This window comes from Crocuta crocuta, unplaced genomic scaffold, assembly GCF_008692635.1.
Source record: "Crocuta crocuta isolate KB4526 unplaced genomic scaffold, BGI_CrCroc_1.0 scaffold50, whole genome shotgun sequence".
Classification (NCBI taxonomy): Eukaryota; Metazoa; Chordata; class Mammalia; order Carnivora; family Hyaenidae; genus Crocuta; species Crocuta crocuta.
The window spans coordinates 3365846-3385706 of NW_027527428.1; the positions used below are offsets into that span (position 1 = coordinate 3365846).

At 50.4% G+C, this 19861-nt stretch overlaps 1 protein-coding gene across 1 annotated transcript in view; it reads right to left on the minus strand.

The window, feature by feature from the left end:
* RNF157 (ring finger protein 157) overlaps window positions 1-19861 on the minus strand; it is a 58076-nt gene that overhangs the window by 11123 nt on the left and 27092 nt on the right. Inside the window, exons 3-16 of the mRNA XM_077756210.1 lie at window positions 17693-17781; window positions 12108-12254; window positions 11086-11203; window positions 10555-10621; window positions 10222-10265; window positions 9838-9889; window positions 7613-7680; window positions 6739-6913; window positions 6571-6683; window positions 3705-3943; window positions 2931-3039; window positions 919-1030; window positions 295-482; window positions 28-93 (exon numbers count right to left, since the gene is read on the minus strand). Coding sequence (XP_077612336.1) covers window positions 28-93; window positions 295-482; window positions 919-1030; window positions 2931-3039; window positions 3705-3943; window positions 6571-6683; window positions 6739-6913; window positions 7613-7680; window positions 9838-9889; window positions 10222-10265; window positions 10555-10621; window positions 11086-11203; window positions 12108-12254; window positions 17693-17781 — 1587 coding nt within the window. The remainder of the gene's footprint in view (window positions 1-27; window positions 94-294; window positions 483-918; window positions 1031-2930; window positions 3040-3704; window positions 3944-6570; window positions 6684-6738; window positions 6914-7612; window positions 7681-9837; window positions 9890-10221; window positions 10266-10554; window positions 10622-11085; window positions 11204-12107; window positions 12255-17692; window positions 17782-19861) is intronic.

Genomic DNA, 19861 nt, shown 5'->3' on the forward strand with positions numbered 1-19861 from the left:
AACAGCCCTACCGTCGGCGTTTATTACCTCCGCGTCCTGCTCCTCGGCGGCGAGGCCGACAAAGTTGCTGTCCGGGGAGGCTGCCGGCGTCACCTGCCACAGAGCAACAGAAATCAAGGCACAGACAGCCCCCAGGTCGCAGGGCAGCAGACGGAGAGTGTTCGATTCCACGCCCCACGTCGTCTGCCGGTCCCCCCTTCAGAGCCCGGCGGGCACGCGCAGACCCAGGCGTGGGCTCCCTGGAGCGTGTGCAGAGCGCACAGGAGCAAGGGCCGTCCCGGGCTCCTCCCTCACCTCTCCTTCTTCTGAGGGGGCCCTGCTGGCGGCCCGGGGCGACGGGAGCGCCTCTCCCTCTTCTTCAGTGCCGGGGGCGATGTACGAGCCAGACATGGAGGAGACCGTGTCGGTGCTGATCCGGGAGCGGCGGCTCTGGGAGGACACCATGGACATGACGGACTGGGCCAGACTGCTGCTGGCAGGGCCTGTGGGGGCCGGAAGAAGGGAGGGAGACGGGGGGAGCGAGGGAGGCAGGCTTCGGTGAGCGGGCCCACCGCCCTGCGCCTGCGCAGTGGGGACCACCGTGGCCACACCACACCCTTCCCTAACAAGGTTTAGGCTCAAGGTTTTCCAAGGTGCTGCTCCTTAATATTTTGGAGCTCAGAGCCCCACCCAGGGAGCCAGAGTTTGCCTGCCTCTGAGTTCATGTTACAGGAACCGTCAGCTGACGGCAGGGTCTGGAGAGAGAGGAGCCCCCCCGACCCCCAGCTGTCAGCAGGGCCCCCTTGCCTCTGACTTGAGCCTGGTTCAGCAGGCAGCTTAGGTATCGACTCGCTGGCCCAAGTCCACCCTGAAGGAACCGTCAGGAGCGCCGGGCGCGGGGCTGGGGGGATGCGCGTGCAGTCCCGCTCCCTCACGTACCTTCTGGGGAGGAGATGGTGGAGGAGAGAGGCGTCCCTGTGCAAGACGACTGGTCGATGGCTCCCGACGACGACATGGTGAGATTCTCACTTTCTGGAGTTACGCCACATTCCTGGAGGGAGACGGTGAAGTGCAAAGAGAAGGGTGTAAGGGCGGGGGACCGACTACAGGGGGTGTGGCGGTCACCGGTTGGGGGGGGGTTGCTAAGGGCCCCTTCGTCAGTGGGCTGCACACGGAGGAGGGGTGGCTTCCTTGCCCTCACTTCGCCGCCGCCCTGGCCCGGGCTGGCCGTCTCCCAGGGGAGACGCAAACTTCAGTCAACACATCCTACCTGAGGCACAGCATCTGCTGGGGCCACACAAAGACTGCAGCTCAGGTGACACAGGTCACCCAGCAGCTGTGACATGGGAACACCCCAGGTTTCCCCAGGACTCTAAACTACTTTCCTTCTGAAGGAGAACACAAAAGCAGCGGAGGCCTCACTGCCGGCCGGGCACCTCCAAGTGGGTATCGGGTTAGTTCCAGCTCAGTCGACTGCCCACCAACACCGCCTTAGCCTCCCCACCCACTCCTGAGACCCCAGCCGGCAGTCACCGGGGCTGGTACCCTCACCCCGTCCCAGCAGGTGGGGATTCTACCCCCAGAACCTTTTCTCCAGGAGTTCTGTTCGGTTTTGTTTCGTTCTATGCAGGCTGAGATCAGGAGTCGCGCGCTCTATTGGCCGAGCCAGCCGGGCACCCCAAGGAGTTCTGCTTTCATTGTAGTTCAAGGATTCCTTCCGGCCTGGGCCTGGGCCGGCAGAGTCATCCTGAGAGCCCTGCTAGTCTCCAGGCTGCCACTCTGCATCTGCGTCAGGCGGGCCTTCCTACGGCAAAGCTCTCGGCACCCCGGGCCTGCTCAGAGCCCCAGCCTCCGCCAGGTGCCTCCGCACGCACTGCCTCCGCCACCTCAATGCTTCTGTCGCCTTTCACTGGGAATCTAAAGCACGCCGAGAGTGGGCTCAAATGCTACTCCACCGTGCTCCCTTGGGTTACAATTGCTCCCGTCTCTGCCACAGCACTTTACTGTCCCTGTTTTGGGCCGCTTCTCCGTAGCTAAAATTCATTCATCATTGGGGCACCCTGGGGGCTCAGTCGGTTGTGTCTGACTTCGGGCCAGGTCATGAGCTCGCGATTCAGTCTGAGCCCTACGTCGGGTTCGCTGCTGACAGCGCGCGCCTGCTCTGGATCCTCTGTTACCCCCTCGCTGCCCCTCCCCCCCCAAAATAAATAAGACATTAAAAAAGATTCGCGCATTCACTCCTTCAGCGACCACATGCTGCGCCGGCACAAACAGTGTTGGCCACAGCGCTGAGACTTGTGTGCGCATCCCGTCCCCAACTAGACCCTGAGCTCCCGTGGTCAGGAACCACTTTGTCAGGTTCGCCTGTTCCACTCGACCTGGCTCACCGTGGTACAGAGGGCGGGGTCATGAAGCCAGCGGGGGACACAGGTGGCAAACCCCGTCCTCTTCCACCGGCTGCCCGGCGCGCCTCCGCCGGGCCCTCCCACCGCCTGTTCCCACACCCGCAACCCGCTTCCTCGGACATCTGCGTCGCTCACTCTCTCACCTCCTTACGTCTCAGTTCACAGACTACTTTATAGAGACAGCAACCCCGCCTCTGGCCTTGAACTCCTTTGTCTGGTGAGCCGATGCACTGCACCGCCCAACACACCCCTTCTCTCCTGTCTTTGCGTCCATCCCAGCCCAATGTCAAGACTATCGGCGCCACCAGGGCAAGGACTTCTGTAGTTTCCTTACGGCTACTGTTCTCAGCATACGGAACAGTGCCTGGTAAAGAACAGGGGCTCAATGTATTGTTGAAAAGAGGGATGTAACGAAATCTTTGCTGCTGTCTCAAAGGCTGTTCCCAGGTGCCCGAGGAGCAAATGAAGGCAGACGGAGCCGGAGAGGCACGTGGGACGGAAGAACCTGTGGTCCAACGTCCGAGAAACGGAGGGAAATGAAATTACCTCTTCAAGATGCTGAGCTGACGGTCTCTGAGAGAGCGGAGTCTCTGACTCGCTGCAAGAACGCTCATCTTCCTCTTCATGCAGCACAGAAGAGTTCTGGGACACAGACCTGCCACAGTCCAGGGGGAAAGGCATCTGGCGCCAGAGTCCACGCGAAGAGCCAGACTCCGCGGGAAGAAGAGGGCGGAGAGGGGCCGGGGAGGAAGCCCAGGTCTTAAGAAGGAGGACGGAGGTGGGAAAGAGCCCTGGGGGGAGACTGAGTGCTCTTCAGGCGGTCAGAAAACCTGGGCTTTACCTTTAGCTCCTTCCATAACGTGTGTCTGAACCTGGGAAAAAAATCACTGACGTTTTTAGGGTCTCAATGTTTTCATCTATAAAATAGGCTCCTTAACTCTGCCACACAATGAAAGCTTATTTATCCTGACTTGTGCCTACTTGGATTTAAATGCTTACGAGCTACAGGCACAGATCACGACGCTGTTCCCCTCAGGCATCAGTGACCCTAGGGGTGTCCCGCACCCCCAAAACACAGGAGCTTCGCCTGTCTGGATTCTTCTAAGTGCTCACAGGTCCCCTAAGTACCTTCCTCCCCTATGGGACGGGGTAACCTGCCTGGGTGTTCACCCCAGGTCTTGCGTGGAACAAAAAAGCTCTGGGAACAGCCCAGAAGGTCTACACTGCCCTGGAGACCCAGGGCGTGAGCCACTACTGAGGAAGTGAGAGAGGAGTGACAGCCCGTCATCAGGGCCCCCGGTGGCAACACGGTATACTCACTTGGAGAGATTCTTTTTCAGCTTGACTCCTTGGCTGCCACAGTCAGACAGGCGGTCGAGCGGGGACAGTGTCCTGACAGGGGGCAGATGGCCATCACTGCCGTACGAGGGGAGCATGCCCGAGAGGTGGCCGTCTCCGAGCACGTGGAGGGCAGGGGCCGCTGGGGACGGCGTGAGGGGCCCATTGAGGGCTTCCAGAAGAGACACCACTTCATAACCGGGCGGAATGTTCTCTGAGGACTAGAGGAATCAGAGACAGGTTGAAAAATTAATTAAGTACGCTTTGTTTTACGGCACGATCGTGTTTCTCACTCCACACTGAAAAAAATGTTTTCTTTTACATCTGGTCTGGCAAGAAAAGCTTCTGTAAAGGAGCCCAAAGAAAGATAAAATGTCAGGGAACCGCATATTCCTAGATTCCGCTTATAGATGAACTTCTTCGCAGCAACGTTTACTTCTCTGATTATAATGGGAATACATGTGCGTTACGGGGAATACAGGTTCATTACCGCGAGATCATGACCAGAGCTGAAATCAAGAGTCGGATGCTTAACTGACAGAGCCACCCAGGCACCCCTATCTGTAAATAACAATTTTATATCCTGCTTATTTCAGCAGATGTGAGAATTTTTCCTTCATACATGTCCCTGCTTCACACATTCCGTGTTTCCTACCTGTTCTACTCTGCTAGGGATTTAGCTGTGTCCACCATTTCCTACTGTGAGCAACAATGTGAGGAGTGCCTTGTGTACAAATCTTTTACTGTTTTTGAAGATTTAACTGGTCTTATTAAGCAATTCGTGAATCAGGCAACATCCCATCTAGCAAGGAGAGAGGTGCTCCCACAAATTTTTTCTTTTCCACATTGTTTTCTTGGTATTAAATTCTTAGATCTTACTCAGCTCACGATCCCGTTGTTCGTGGGTTCCAGCCCTGCTTCGGGCTCTGTGCTGACAGTTCAGAGCCTGGAATCTGTTTCAGATTCTTTGTCTCCCTCTCTCTCTGACCCTCCTGTTCGTGCTCTCTGTCTGTCTCAAAAATAAACATGAAAAAAAAATTTTTTTTTTAATTCTTAGATCTTAGATTACCAGATATAGAGTTTTTTAAGGCGCTTGATGTATATACAGCTAGTCTGTTGTTTCTTCCGTGAGCCTTCGAGTCACACTCCTATAAGCAGTACAGAAAACCTATTTTAACTGCTTCTCTGACAGCATGGAGTATCTTTCAGAAGCTTTAGAATCTGGGGGGTGCCTGGGGGGCTTAGTCGGTTAAGTGGCTGACTCTTGGTTTCAGCTCAGGTCATGATCTCATGGTTTGTGGGTTCGAGCCCTGTGCGGCAACAGCGTGAAGCCTGCTTGGGATTCTCTCTCTCCCTCTCTCTGCCCCTTTCCTGCTCATGCTCTCTCTCTCTCAAAATAAATATGTAAAACTTAAAAAAAAAAAAAAGCTTTTGAATCTGAAAGGAGAAAAATGGTTATCTCATTTTTAAAATTTTTTGGGGGGGGAACGAGAGAGAGAGCGGTGGAGGGGCAGAGAAAGAGGGGGACAGAGGATCTGAAGTGGGCTCTGTGCTAACAGCAGCAAGCCCAATGTGGGGCTTGAACTCACAAACCTTTGAGATTATGACGTGAGCCTAAGCTGGATGCTCAACAAACTGAGCCACCCAGGCGCCCTGGTGCGTCATTTTATTTATTTTTAAAATTATTATTGTTTTTTAATGTTTATTCATTTTTTTTGAGAGAGAGAGAGAGACAGACAGAGTGCAAGTAGGGGAGGGGCAGAGGGCGAGGGAGACAGAATCCGAAGCAGGCTCCAGGCTCTGAGCTGTCAGCGCAGAGCCCGACGCAGGGCTTGAACTCATGAACTGCGAGATCATGACCTGAGCCGAAGTCAGACGCTTAAGCGACTGAGCCACCCAGGTACTCCCTCTTCTGAGAATTTAAAAAAATTATCTTTTGGTAAAATTATTCTGTCTTTCTCTCTCTCTCAAAAATAAGCATTAAAATAAAAAAATAAAATAAATTTTTTATCTAGTAAAATCTACCCTTTTTTTTTTTTTGTAGTGCTCCTTTGCTTTTAAGCTTAGAGACTCCTCTCCCATGCCGAGTCAATGAAAGAATCACCTATAATTTATTCTCCATCTTTAATGTGTGGTTTGGTTTAACAGAGTTAACTAGTTACTCCATCTGGAATTCTATCTGTTAATCTGGTAAGGAGTAAAGAGCTCAGCTGATTTCTCCTCCCTAAATAGCTGACTAATCACCCTACTACCAGGTACTGAATAATGGCTCTCTTCTATTGGTGTGTGAATCTGAGGATGGTGTATCCTCTGACCACACAGCCTCGAGGCTGCATTCTAATACCCTCACTTCCACTGTGAAACCCACGTGAAAGATTTCAAAGAAGATTTCATCCGCTCTCGCTCCCAGTTGATAAAGGCAAGACGTGGGATAAAGAAATACAGTTACCTTCTTAGAGGAGGACTCGGATAAAGACAGTAAATTGTATTTAAATCCAAAACAATCATCCCCTTGTTCCTGCCTGGGGGGCGGGGGAGAGTTCCAGAGCTGGACCCCACCGGGAGGCAGAGCGCAGACAGCTCTGGGCTGGGCGTGGTGAATATTAACCGGACGGCAAGTTCCCAGAGAAGAAAAGGGGGATTTAATGATCAGCATCCAATTTTCCGTGGTAATACGAGTTGGTTTTAAACACAATGTGACGTCAGCCAGCTTACTAAATACTGCAGCGTGCCAAGGTTTAATTACTCGTCGCAAAGTCAGGTAAAGAAGAGTGAAAGGTAAAAAAGGCCAGTAAGGAAGCCCAGAACGCCTGCCTCACAGATGGTCACGGGGTCCAGCCCAACTTACTGAATGCTCTTCCGAGTCGGATGTCTGAGACGAGATGATGGGGTTAAAGCTGGTTGGGGACAAGGGGCCCAATTTTTTCCTCATGGCCCGGATCTGAAGCAGTGCCCGGAAGGCTGGAAGAAGGACACAGGCCATCAGGCCATCCTGATGCAGGAGTCAGGGGTACACAAGAGCCCGGGCAGAAGCNTCGGCAGATGGGGCAGTTGTTGGCCTGGTAGCGCAGGGTGTCAGCACACGTGTTACACAGGCAGAGGTGGCGACAGGGCAGAATCAAGGTGTCCCGGACATCTGAGAGACACACCACACACTCAGCACTGTTATCGCTAACTTCATCTTCAGCCACCTGTCCCAGGAGACAGAAATTTAGCCAGTGACACAAAGACCTTCATGTCCTACATTTTCTTTGCAAGCAGCTTGCCTGCAGAGCTGAGACAGGTGGTAAGAACAAAACCTCACATTTACTTTGGACGGAAAATAAAAAAAACAACAAAAAACGTCTATTGATTTTTAGAAGAAAGTAAAGCAGAGAGACAAGAGAATCCCAAGCAGGCCCCATACTGTTGGCACAGAGCCTGATGCGGGGCCCGATCCCACGAACCTGGAGATCATGGCCGGAGCCAAAATCAAGAGCCAGATGCTAAACGGACTGAGCCACCCTGGTGCCCCACTTTGACTTGACTTTACCGTTCAGGTAGTACGCCCACACACTGCTCAGTTTCACTTCTTCTGGAACTATTTATCTCAAGTTCGTCCTATGGGGCTCAGATCTGTCTTCTCTGACAGATCTGGCGGGGCCCTAACAGACCACACCAGGGGCACTGTACGACCCCAGCCAGGTAACTGGGTGACCAGAACTGGGCAGAACAACTGATCCCAACCTGCCTGTGTTCTTCATTTCAGAAGTGATATAAGCACAAGCATCTGAAATGAGGGACAGAGTCCAGAGTTGGCCAGGCTACACTCCAAGATCCTAGCTCTTATCAGAGCATTTCTCACTCCACCCCCAGGGAGAAGCACATTCGGAATTCTGGATGAGACTTGCCTTAGGATCTTGGGTGTTGTATTTGTTTTCAATTCCATAGATCTCCTGAAGGAGGTAGCTGACCCCATCTACCTGAAAAGCAAACAGAGAAGTTCAAGGGCAGGCTGACTCGACAGAGATAAGTGGGAACTTGCCCCTCAACCTTTTCTGGTAACCAAGGACTCCTGATGCACAATGGAAAAAAAGCAAAGGCCTACACAAGTAAACGGTGCTTTTATTTACTTTTGTTTTCTCTCTAACAGGGAAAGAAAATCCACTGTTTGATTCACCCACCATTATGCCCAACAGGGAACATAAAAGTTCACAAATACGACACTTATCTGTGACCTGCAGCTCACTGTTCGAGACAGTTAAGAAGGGATAGACTAGGGGCGCCTGGGTGGCTCAGTCGGTTAAGTGTCCAACTTCAGCTCAGGTCAGATCTCACGGTTCGTGGGTTCGAGCCCCGCGTCGGGCTCTGTGCTGACAGCTCAGAGCCTGGAGCCTGTTTCAGATTCTGTGTCTCCCTCTCTCTCTGACCCTCCTCTGCTCACACTGTCTCTCTCTTAGAAATAAATATAACATTAAAAAATTTAAAAAAATTTTTTTAATGTTTTTTATTTATTTCTAGGAGAGAGAGAGAGAGAGCGTGAGCAGGGGAGGGTCAGAGAAAGAGGGAATCAGAGACTCTGAAACAGGATCCAGGCTCTGAGCTGTCAGCACAGAGCCCGATGTGGGGCTCAAACCCACGAACCGTGAGATCATGACCTAAGCGAAAGTCGGACGCTTAACCGACTAAGCCACCCAGGCGCCCCTAAAAAATTTTTTTAAAAGAAGGGAGAGACTAGTCAATAGAAGGATATGCATCAAAACACAAGCATCGGCTATGTAATCAAAGTTAAGTGTAGACACTATAAAAACAAAGGAATGGGAGAAAGAAAGAAAGAGAGAGAGAGAGAGAGAAAGAAAGGAAGGAAGGAAGGAAGAAATGAAGGAAGAAATGAAGAAAGAAAGAGAGGAAATGGGCAAGGGAAAGAGGAGAAAGAAAAACATCAGAAGCAAAGAGAGACCACAAGACCTTGAAGGGAAGGCTGACTAAGCCCCCCCACCTGCACTGCACGAGCCACCCTGTCACCCGCAGGGCCGCGGACCCTTTTTGGCCCCGTTCCTTGAAACCCCAAGTTCAATGCCCACTCCCACTAGCCTGGGCCATGTCAGAGCCAAAGCAGGCCCTTTTCTTGTTTCTTTACAAGAGCCCACTCCTCCCTCTGCTTCACCTCTGTCCCACTGATCCCCTCCCCTCGGACCTAGCCTGTCGCTGGTTTTGTAGCTCACTCTCCAGTTTGACAGTCAGTTGCCAACGCCAAGATGGGTGTTCTGGGGAATGAGGCTTCCCCGTGAGACAACTCACCGAAGCCTGGCCTTCCTAGGGAGCACCCTGGGCTCAGGGATCTGTTTCCTGCTCTGCCTCTTAAAACCTGTTTCAACCTACAGATTATAATGGAAAGGATATTATCAACAGATTCATACTAAGGTGTTATTGACTACGATTGACCTCATTAAGAGGGGAGAGCACTTAACCCCAAAGAATGAATAACCCAGACTTTCAGACATCTGTCACCCATCTGCAGGGGGGCCGACCAATGGGACTGGCACCACTCTCCAGGACTCTCCTTCCTCCCACCCCTGCAAGAGTGGGGAAAAAAAATCACCGGCGCACAGCAGGGGTTAGGACTTGGAGCAGACATTATGCCTAACTTGCTGGTCATTCTGGAAGACAGCAGATGGCCAGGAAACTTGGAATTTTAGAAAAACAGTTGGTGGGATAAATTAAGCCAAGGGCCCTAACCGGCTCTGAATTGGACCCCGACACTTTATCCTTTAGCTCGGAATGTTTCTCACCCTGGCATTTTCAGTGAAAAGAGTTCTCCCTAAACCTAATGTCAAGAGACAAATCTTGTTCTTTCCTTTCTCAAGTCCTTTGCTCAGATAATGGCTGCCTCCACACCAACAATTCCGGAACAAGAAAGACACCAAAAGTCAGTATTCTTTCCAGGCCACCCAAGGAGTTTCTAACACACAAAAGCACTCGTTTTTTTGTTTGTTGTTTTTTTTTAACTTCTCTTGGATTAATAAAAGGGTGGGGGGAGTGGAAGAGAAAAACGGGTGCTTAGCAAAAGAGAAAAAGAAAGCGAGAGATGAAAAGACAGAAGGCTGGGGGCCGCCACTCCCGGGCCCTCAAATACCTACCACTTGTTTCTGTTTGAGGGGCTTGACACAGAACGAGCCATCGGTGTGCTGGAATGAACGAGGACAGTTAGAACACGGAAGCGGGGGCAGGAGAGCCCCGGGCACGTCTCTCAATGACACACGTGTGCGAGGACACACGCCTCACGTCGCGGGGCCCCACAAGCATCTAGTCTGACCCCTCCGTTTCAGGAAGAGGAAACTGAGGCCTCGAGAGCTGCAGGTGGCGGGGCTGGAAGGAGGCCCAGGGTGGCCCCCAGGGTCCTGCCCCTTCCGCCCCGCCACGGCCCCCCCGACGGGCCTGGCCCGGCAAACAGGCCGCGCGTGTCCCCGTGCAAAAGACAGTTCAATAGAACGAAGTGAGGCGCCGGGAAGTTACTCACCTTCTCGAAAGTGCCCAGCAGTACATGGCAATGGCCAAAATACTCTGAAAAAAATAGAGGCACGTGGATGAAGGAGAAAGCCAAACCCCACACCTCGGCGCCCATCTACCTTCCCCGATTCCCCGATACCCGGCGGACCAGACGCTCTGGGCCGTCAGGAGAAGGGGCCCGGCCCCTAACCCAGGGCTGTTCTCGGGGACGAGGGGACAGAGAAGCTGTCTGCCTGATCTCCATGGAGGGGGCGTGTTGTTCCTGAGGCCACAGCGGCTGCCCGGTCTGTGCACCACGAAAGGGCAGCAAGTACAGCAAAAGAAGACAGAAAGCGCCCATTACCGTCTCCTTCATCCACCACCGCGTGGACCACTAAAGGGTACACCTCTCGGTCCAGATCGAAGCCAAGCTGAAGGGAAAGAAAAGGACTTGACATATTCAAATGGCACAGTAACGCAACAGAAAGGGAGGCCTCCTCAAGAAGCATTAACTTCCTCTCTGCTCAACCTGGCAGCTACCTAAGTCTATTTAACTGAAGGCCACCTAATCTGTTTAACTGAAGGCCACCGTTGCTTTCTAAAGGCTCATGGCTGTAAAGCCCTCTCTCACTGGCAAGTTCTCTTTGAACACGGCTTTCTCAAAATACCCGAGGTGAATGCGCTACCTTGGAACAGAAGAACTATCGACGTGAGGCATATTTTAAGGGCACAGAGAGGTGCCAGGGCTGACGGAGAGCATGGCCCCCTAGCATCTGGGCAGTCAGGGCGCTGCTGGCTGGAGTCCCGACTAGGCCCGAGGCCCGTCTGGGTCTACGTGAGGGTCCTGCCCACCCTCTGTGCTCCCAGGTGCCTGTTACTCCCCGAGGCAGCTCACCTCCTCCTCTGTCCACTCTGAGGGGTCCACGGTGTGGGAGGGCAGGCAGAACTGCTGGCAGACGCCTCGCTTGTAGTGCACCGTCTCTGACTGGAGGCTGTTGTCCCTGGGGATGTAGCTGTCCATCAAAGGTGGAGACAAAGCAAAAGTCAGTATCTAGCCCAGACGGATCTGACCGTTTCCTCCCTCCCACATCTGGTCTCAGTACCAACAGGTTCTAGGTATAGAAAAGAGAGGGAAAGGGGCGCCTGGGTGGCTCAGTTGGTTAAGCGTCCGACTTTGGCTCAGGTCATGATCTCACGGCTCGTGGGTTCGAGCCCCGCATCGAGCTCTGTGCTGATCAGCTAGCTCAGAGCCTGGAGCCTCCTTCAGATTCTGTATCTCCCTCTCTCTCTGACCCTCACCCGCTCATGCTGCCTCTCTTTATCTCAGAAATAAATAAAAACTTAAAAAAAAAAAGAAAGAAAAAGAAGAGAGAAGGAAAGAAAAGATTTCCCTTATAACGTTTCCTTTGCTCTTGCCTGGGAATCCCATTAAGCTTATGTATTCAACCCACACGTCCACAGAGAGGTAGCTTAATAGATTTTTAGTGGCATCTTGATGAAATAAGGGGCGCCTGGGTGGCTCAGTCGGTTGGGTGTCTGAATTCAGCTCGGGTCATGATCTCACAGTCTGTGAGTTCGAGCCCCACATGGGACTCTGTGCTGACAGCTCAGAGCCTGGAGCTGCTTCAGATTCTGTGTCTCCCTCTCTCTCTGCCCCTCCCCTGCTTCCGCTGTCCCTCTCCCTTGAAAATAAATAAACATTAAAAAAAAAAAAAGGAATAAAAGGTTCCGCCTCTGCACAAGATGGGACAATTTGAAGGGAAAAGGTAAAGAGGTGGGGCTCTGAAGAAGAAAATCCGAGTTCAGGAACCAGATCTCAGCTGGTTGGTAGAAGGTTCTCTTCCACAGGTACGCGCGGAGGGCACAGACCCCGGCCTGTCCGGGAAGGACGTGGCTCACCTGGTCTCTTGTTCTTACCTGGCAATCCCATTCTGGAACTCTTCCGTGGCCTGATAGTAGATGGTGATGGCCACGCGCGCATCAGTGTCAAAGGTGAACTCCACATTGTAGTGCACTTTAGCCCTCCCCACCTCTTCTCCCGGGGTCTTCACTTCCTCCGCACACCTGGAAAACCACAAAGACTCGGCATTTGGGGGCCTACAGATCAATAGTTTTAAATTTGTCTTTTTTTTTCTTTAATTTTTACACTTCATACATCGTGAACTTCTCTCCATGGTCAGAAACATAGGCCCACATCTTCATTTTGAGCGATGGCTGAGCGCCTCATGAGCACCACTGTTGAGCATTTAGGGGGCTTCTGAGGTTTGGCAGGGCTACAGTGGACATTTGTGATTTGCCAGACTTTTTGGTTTTTTTTAGTTTTACTGTAATCGAAGTTACTAATTACACAGTTTAGTTTCCACAGGGCCTGTTAGTATAACAGCAGGCCCCACCCCTCCTCCTGCCCCTTCTTCAGAAACAATCTTTATGGGGCGCCTGGGGGGCTTAGTCGGTTAAGCATCCGACTCTGGCTCAGGTCATCATCTCACAGTTCTTGGGTTCAAGCCCGGCATCCGGCTCTGTGCTGACAGCTCAGAGCCTGGAGCCTCCTTCGGACTCTGTGTCTCCCTCTCTCTCTGCCCCTCCCCTGCTCACACTGTCTCTCTCTCTCTCAGAAATAAAACATTAAAAAAATTTTTTTTTAATTCAGAGACATCCTTACCTCTTTTAGCTGATCATTTTGGCATTTACCTGTTTTCTAGACAACATGCTTGGATTCTTTTATTATTTTTTTAATGTTATTATTTTTGAAAGTGAGAGACAGAACACAAACGGGGGAGGGGCAGAGAGAGACACACACACAGAGTCCTAAGCCGACTCCAGGCTTAGAGCTGTCAGCACAGAGCCTACCTGAGCCGAAGTTGGACGCTTAACCAACTAAGCCACCCTGACGCCCCACTTGTTGAATCTGGACTTCTCAGCTCCAGGTGCTATCCCCTGATTTCGCACTATGGGAACCAGAATTTCTTTCTTTCCTTGCGCTGCCCCATGTGTAGCATCCCCTCCCCCCCAAACCCCTCATATGCTCTTTTTTTCTTAAGTTTCTTTTCTTTTTATTTTTTTTTAATGTTTTATTTATTTCTAGGAGAGAGAGAGAGACAGCATGAGCAGGGGAGGGTCATAGAGAGAGGGAGTCACAGACTCTGAAACAGGCTTCAGGCTCTGAGCTGGCAGTCAGCACAGAGCCCGACGCGGGGCTCGAACCCACGAACTGCGAGATCATGACCTAAGCGAAAGTCGGACGCTTAACCGACTAAGCCACCCAGGCGCCCCTCATATGCTCTATCTTGATTCTGCTAGTTCAGTACATCTGTGTCTGTATTATTGTGATTATATGGACATGGTTCCCAGCTTAGACACAGAGTAATCTTTAAGTGTTTTTACATTTTTCTTGGTGTTTGTGCGCATTTCTTTTTCAGTTGCTCGGTTTTCTCAGTACTTTATCACGAATTCAAACGCTAGCCCTCAGCTGGCTGTCCATTGAAATCTCTCCATGTCCAGAAGCGTTGGGTGTTCCATGCATTTCTTCTAGAGGGGGTCCTACGTGGACCCCAGGACCTCTGTGCCTGCACGCGGCCACCCGGACCCCCCCCCCCATTACCCTGGGAAGTCCCCTCCACCTCTTTCCTGCATGTCCTGGCTTCTTCTTCCTCGGGGCACACTTTCACTGTGGCTGGGCACCTCCTCCACTAGTCTCCTGAAAAGGGATGTGTTGGAGGGATCAACGTTTTGAGATTTTATTCTACCGCCACCCCGACTGGAAGTTTGGTTGAGGGCCGCCTGGGTGGCGCGGTCGGTTAAGCGTCCAACTCTTGATCTCGGCTCAGATCATGATCTCACCGTTGGTGAGTTCGAGCCGCGCTTCGGGCTCTGTACTGATGGTGTGGAGCCCACTTGTGTGCTCTCTCTCTCGCTCTCAAAATAAATAAATAAAAATTGAAAACAAAGAAAGTTTGGTTGAATAGAGTTCTAGGTCATAAGTACTTTTTTTAAAAAATTTTTTGATGTTTATTTATTATTGAGACAGAGAGAAACCGAGCATGAATAGGGGAGGGGCAGAGAGAGGGAGACACAGAATCTGAAGCAGGCTCCTGGCTCTGAGCTGTCAGCACATCTTTGGTTGTCGGCTCCTATTTAAGAAATTAAAACCCCCATTGGAATCTGAATGCACAGTGGGGTTTGGGGACCCTGGGCTTCCCCAGGGACTGATCTGAGTCTTGGAGGAAACTCCAAGGCCAGTCTCTTGGGTCTTCCCATCTGGGAGGGTCCTGCTCCTTGGAGACAGTGCTCTTCTCTTTGGATGAGGGCCCGGCAGCTAGCATTCTGGGGGCAGAGTGTTGGGTGGAGGGCTGGCTGGAGGGTTCAGTAACCAATGTACCTAACCCCCTTAGCCCCCATTTTTTTATACTGAGTCCAAACTTCACTGTACCTGGGCCCCCAAGTCCAGTCTCTGTTTTATCTTTTTCATTGGGAATCATCTGCCAGCCTTCCACCAGGCTATGTGGCATAAAGAAGGATCTGACCGCCTCCAGTGCAGGCTTTCCACCAATGCTCTTCATTTTAGCCTTGCACCTCAACGTCCAGAGGTCCTGGTCCTGGCATTTCCTGAGCCTTTGGGGGGGGAGTCACAGTTTAACTGGGTGATTCTCAGCTTTTCGTTCTCCTCACGTGGGATCCTTAGTTCCCCAGCCTGCTGAGTTAACTCTTACCATCTGTCCCAGCCTTTAAATCGAGAGGTTTAGCTTTTTTATTTCCTCATTTCCTATACGCCCCCCTCCCCCAGCTCTTATGAATTTATGCTTTTTATTGAAAAAAAATTTTTAATGTTTATTTATTTTTGAGAAAGAAAGAGAGCACAAGCAGGAAAGGGGCAAAGAGAGAGGAGACACAGAAACTGAAGCAGGATACAGGCTCCGAGCTGTCAGCACAGAGCCCGGTGCGGGACTCAAACCCATGAACCATGAGATCATGACCTGAGCCGAAGTCAGACACTTAACTGACTGAGCCACCTGGGCACCCCGGGGTTTATGCTTTTAAAAAAAATGTTTATTTATTCTGAGAGGGAGAGAGAGAGCATGAGCGGGGAGGGGCAGAGAGAGAAGGACAGAGAGGGAATCTCAAGCAGTCTCTGCACTGTCAGCACAGAGCCCATGAGGGGCTCGATCCCACAAACCGTGAGATCATGACTTGAGCTGAAACCAAGAGTCGGAAGCTTAACTGACTGAGCCACCCAGGCGCCCGTGGATTTATGCTTCTGAAAAATACTCTCATTAGCGGGTTTTGACAGGAAGCAAAAGGAGCTGTCCAATCCTCCATCTTTACCTGGAAATCTGTGAATCCGAATTTACCCTACCGACTCCCATGATCTCTGAAAAACAGACCCCAAACACCCTTCACCTAACGTTTATTGAACAGCAGGTGTTTTTCCTCCTGTTATCTTGCTGAATTCTGACAACAGCCATGGAAGGTAAAGAGTGGTGTCGCTCTCTACGGGTGGGAAAGGACTTATGTGGTGAGAGAAAGTGGAGACAGTGACGGAGGCCTAGTGGGCCTCCATCCATTCTGCTGCGGTGTGAACTGGCCCCCGCAAAGAGCACCGCCTTGGTGGCCTCTTCCCCAGCGTTGACTCTGTGGCTGGGGAAATCGCTGGGGAAGCAGGGACAAATGGAATACTGTATACAAATCAGGAGAGAAACACAGAAAGTAAATTAGTGGTTGCTTAGGCCTGGAAGAGGTGCTTCAGGGGAAGTGTGCAGTCACCACTGGTGAGTTTAGGGTCTCTTTTGAGGGTGATGAAAATGTGCTAAAATTAGAAGGTGGTGATGACCGCACAACTCTGAATATACTAAAAGCCACTCAACTGCACACTTTAAATGGGCATATTGTACAGTATATAAGTTATATCTTTTTTTTTAAGTCTTTATTTTTTGAGAGACAGAGACAGAGAGCAAGTGGGGGAGGGGCACAGAGAGAGGGAGACACAGAATCGGAAGCAGGCTCCAGGCTCTGAGCTGGCTGTCAGCACAGAGCCTGACATGGGTGCATGGAACCCATGAACTGTGAGATCATGACCTGAGCCGAAGTCGGACGCTTAACTGACTGAGTCCCCCAGACACCCCGAGTTATATCTTAAAAACATTGATCAGAGGGCACCTGGGGGACTCAGTCAGTTAATCGTCTGACTTCGGCTCAGGTCATGATCTCAGGGGTTTGTGAGTTCAAGCCCCACGTCAGGCTCTGTGCTGACAGCTCAGAGCCTGGAGCTTGCTTCCAATTCTGTGTGTGTCTCTCTCTCTGCCCCCACCCCCACTCTCACGATGTCTCTCTCTCTCTCAAAAATAAATAAAAATTAAAAAACAATGATCTGAAATAAACTTCCTACTGCTAACAGGACTGAGCTATACAGGCATAAGATGGTCTCTTGAGTCCTCTTCCTTGTCCGTTCAGAAAAATTTGAGAGCTGTGATTTGCCCTGGCCAAAGCTGTCGTCCCAGGAGACCAGTGGGCATCAGATTAGCACGCCATCTGGAGGTCAGCATCAGTGTAAAAATTACACTATCTTAGGGACCGCACAGAGAAGGCAAATGCTGATGATCCTTGATACTGATGATGACGATGAGCCAACCGGACGGGGCACGAGGAGGCCTCAGAGGAAGGACACATGAGATGGAGAATAAATTAAAAAGAAAATCTAAGCAATAAAATAAGGATTTTATATTCCAACTTCAAATACCCCATTTTTCCACAACCTTGCTGAGGTAGCTGCAAAGTTCACTTTTGCCTTCAATAATTTTTTGTTATGTTTATTTATTTATTTTGAGAGAGAGAGGGGCACCTGAGTGGCTCTCAGTTGGTTAAGCGTCCGACTCCGGCTCAGGTCATGATCTCACGGTTCGTGGGTTCAAGCCCCGCGTCGGGCTCTGTGCTGACAGCTCAGAGCCTGGAGCCTGCTTTGGATTCTGTGTCTCTCCTCTCTCTGCCCCTCCCCTGCTCATGCTCTATCTCTTCCTCTCTCTCAAAAATAAATAAGCATTAAAAAAAAATTAAGAGAGACAGAGCACGAGGGGGTAGGGGAAGAGAGAGGGGCAGAGAGAATTCCAAGCAGGCTCCTTGCTGTCAGGAGCTCGAACTCACGAACCACGAGATCATGATGAGATCATGACGTGAGTTGAGATCAAAAGTCTGACCCTTAACTGACTGAGCCACCCAGGTGCTCCAATACTTTTTTTAAATCATAAAACAAGGACAGTAAAGACTGCTTCTGGGAAAGGGGGCAGTCTTTCACAAACACAGACTATCACATAAAGTTCTAAGCAATCTAGACCCAGGAAGACCTAATCTACACGGACAAAGGTGCTTCATCACTGCCAGGGCAGTTCACATCCTTGAGGCCAGTGGAATGAGACTCTGGGTCTGGCAGAAAATGCTTTGCAAGTCTTTGGGGGCAGGGAGCTGCCCTATACCTAGAACTTGGCCTGAGCCCCAGCCCCAGGGGAACTTACTTTACAAGTCTCAGTGTGTCCTTGCGGATGTTGATCAGGCTTCTCAGAGTCTTCACAGGTTCTTGGGGAGGCGGGGCGGCATAAGGAAACTGTCAGAAACAAAGTGAGAAGGCAGCTTGTTTATAAAGACCAGTAACCATCCCTCACAGGGACAAAACTTCCTGGCTGTCAAATAACAGCTTTGGGGGGTGAGCTGGGAAGGCGCCACTCTCCTAACTGAGGACCTGACGTGTTAAGGGAACTTGCTCAAGGTCACAGCTAGTGGTACAACGCGGATTCGATTTGGCCTCCAAAGGGCTAGATTTCCCTGCTTTTTCCATTATATGCAGCTTATCTGAGTCAGGATTCAAAATGTGGATAATAAAAACTCCCACTGAAGTTGCAAATACCAAAGGACACAGTGTGGTCGAATTAATCACAAAAGGCTTTTCCATCTGACCCGGGACGACAGGGAGCCAGACCTGCCAGGTTTCTCCTTCGGCGAAGCCACATGGTGTCTTTGGGAATTAGGGACCGTAAATAAAAGAGGAGCCCATCCTGTGTACAGAGCTGAGGTCGCAAACAGTGACGAACAAATTCCCCTGCAGCTGGTTATATAAAGCAGAGTTCTTTAAAATGTAAGCCAAGGGCTAGTCTGGGGTCCTTGGGGGGTCTGTGCTTGCCTATCATTTACCTTACGCTTTCACTCTTTGGAGTTCTGTGTGATGATAATGAGGTAAGAAAGGGAAAATAGTAGAAAATGTAAGCGAGACTTACTTTCAGACAATTAAGAATGACTGTTCTAGTGTTATCTGGATAATGTATGTTTCTTACATATAATTCACAGGAAAATACCAGAAAGCCAAACTGCGGTATTCCCGGCTCTAAGAGTCTACCGCCTAGTCCTGGTGTCAGAACATAGGACACGCACGTTATACTCTAATTGTGCCTTCGCAGATTTTTGCTGAATGTGGCCCTTTTTCTTGGGAAACATAATTTAATACACGGTACGTGTGATTTTATGTATTCAGTATGACTGCTCGTAATTCACTTGCATGCAATGTGACCCTTAAGAAAATACATTCAATCTACATCATGTGCCTTCACATTACCCACCTTGTGGGTATTATATAGCAACATTTTACTTTTTCATTGATACATTAAACATATATCCTTTTAAAATATAGGGCTGTTGGTTTTCTAATCACAAAGCAATACACGTTCAAACAGAAAATCTGAAAAAACACACAAAAAATACAACATCAGCCATAATCTCGCCACTCGCCCCTCAACAACGCCAAAGTTAACACTGCAGGACGTGTCTCTCTAGACAGGCATCCGTCCCCTCACTCATTCGTCTGTCCGTCGCTCTTCTTACCCACCCATCTCTGCATCCAGGCACGGTTTCAAACCGTGTCCACTAATTTTATTCTCTTTTTCATTTAGAAAGATGTGGTAAACATTTTTTTTTAAAATTTTTTTTTAATGTTTTATTTATTTCTAGGAGAGAGAGAGAGAGAGACAGCGTGAGCAGGGGAGGGTCAGTGAGAGAGGGGGGCACAGACTCTGAAACAGGCTCCAGGCTCCGAGCTGGCAGTCAGCACAGAGCCCGACGCAGGGCTCGAACCCACAAACCGCGAGATCATGACCTAAGCGAAAGTCGGACGCTCAACCGACTAAGCCACTCAGGCGCCCCTGTGGTAAACATTTTTAAAGTCTATAATCAATCTGACAACACGACTACACACATTGGAGACAGACAGGACCATACTTTATTTGACCAATTCCAAATTATTCAATGCTTTCCATTGGTTCTTCTTTCTTCTTCTTCTCCTTCTTCTCCTCCTCCTCTTCCTCTTCTTCTCTTCCTCTTCTCCTTCTTCTTTTTGTTTGTTGTTTGTTTTTGCCGATACAAATGTGGTGGTGAGTGCCGTGTCCCTACATTTCTGCAGGCTTGTTTGATTACTTCCTTGGGACAAATTCCTAGAAGTGGAATTACTGGATCAAAGAGTAAGCATATTTTTAAGCCTTTAAAAATCATTTTGCCAAACTGTTCTCCAGAAAGCTGATTCCAAGTTTGCTCTCCCACTGGCAGCATATGAAGGGGCTTTTCTATAGGAAAGCTGCCATTCTAGTTCAGATCCTATCTGTGGCCTGTTCCCCCCCCATCCCCCCCCACCCCCGCTTCCC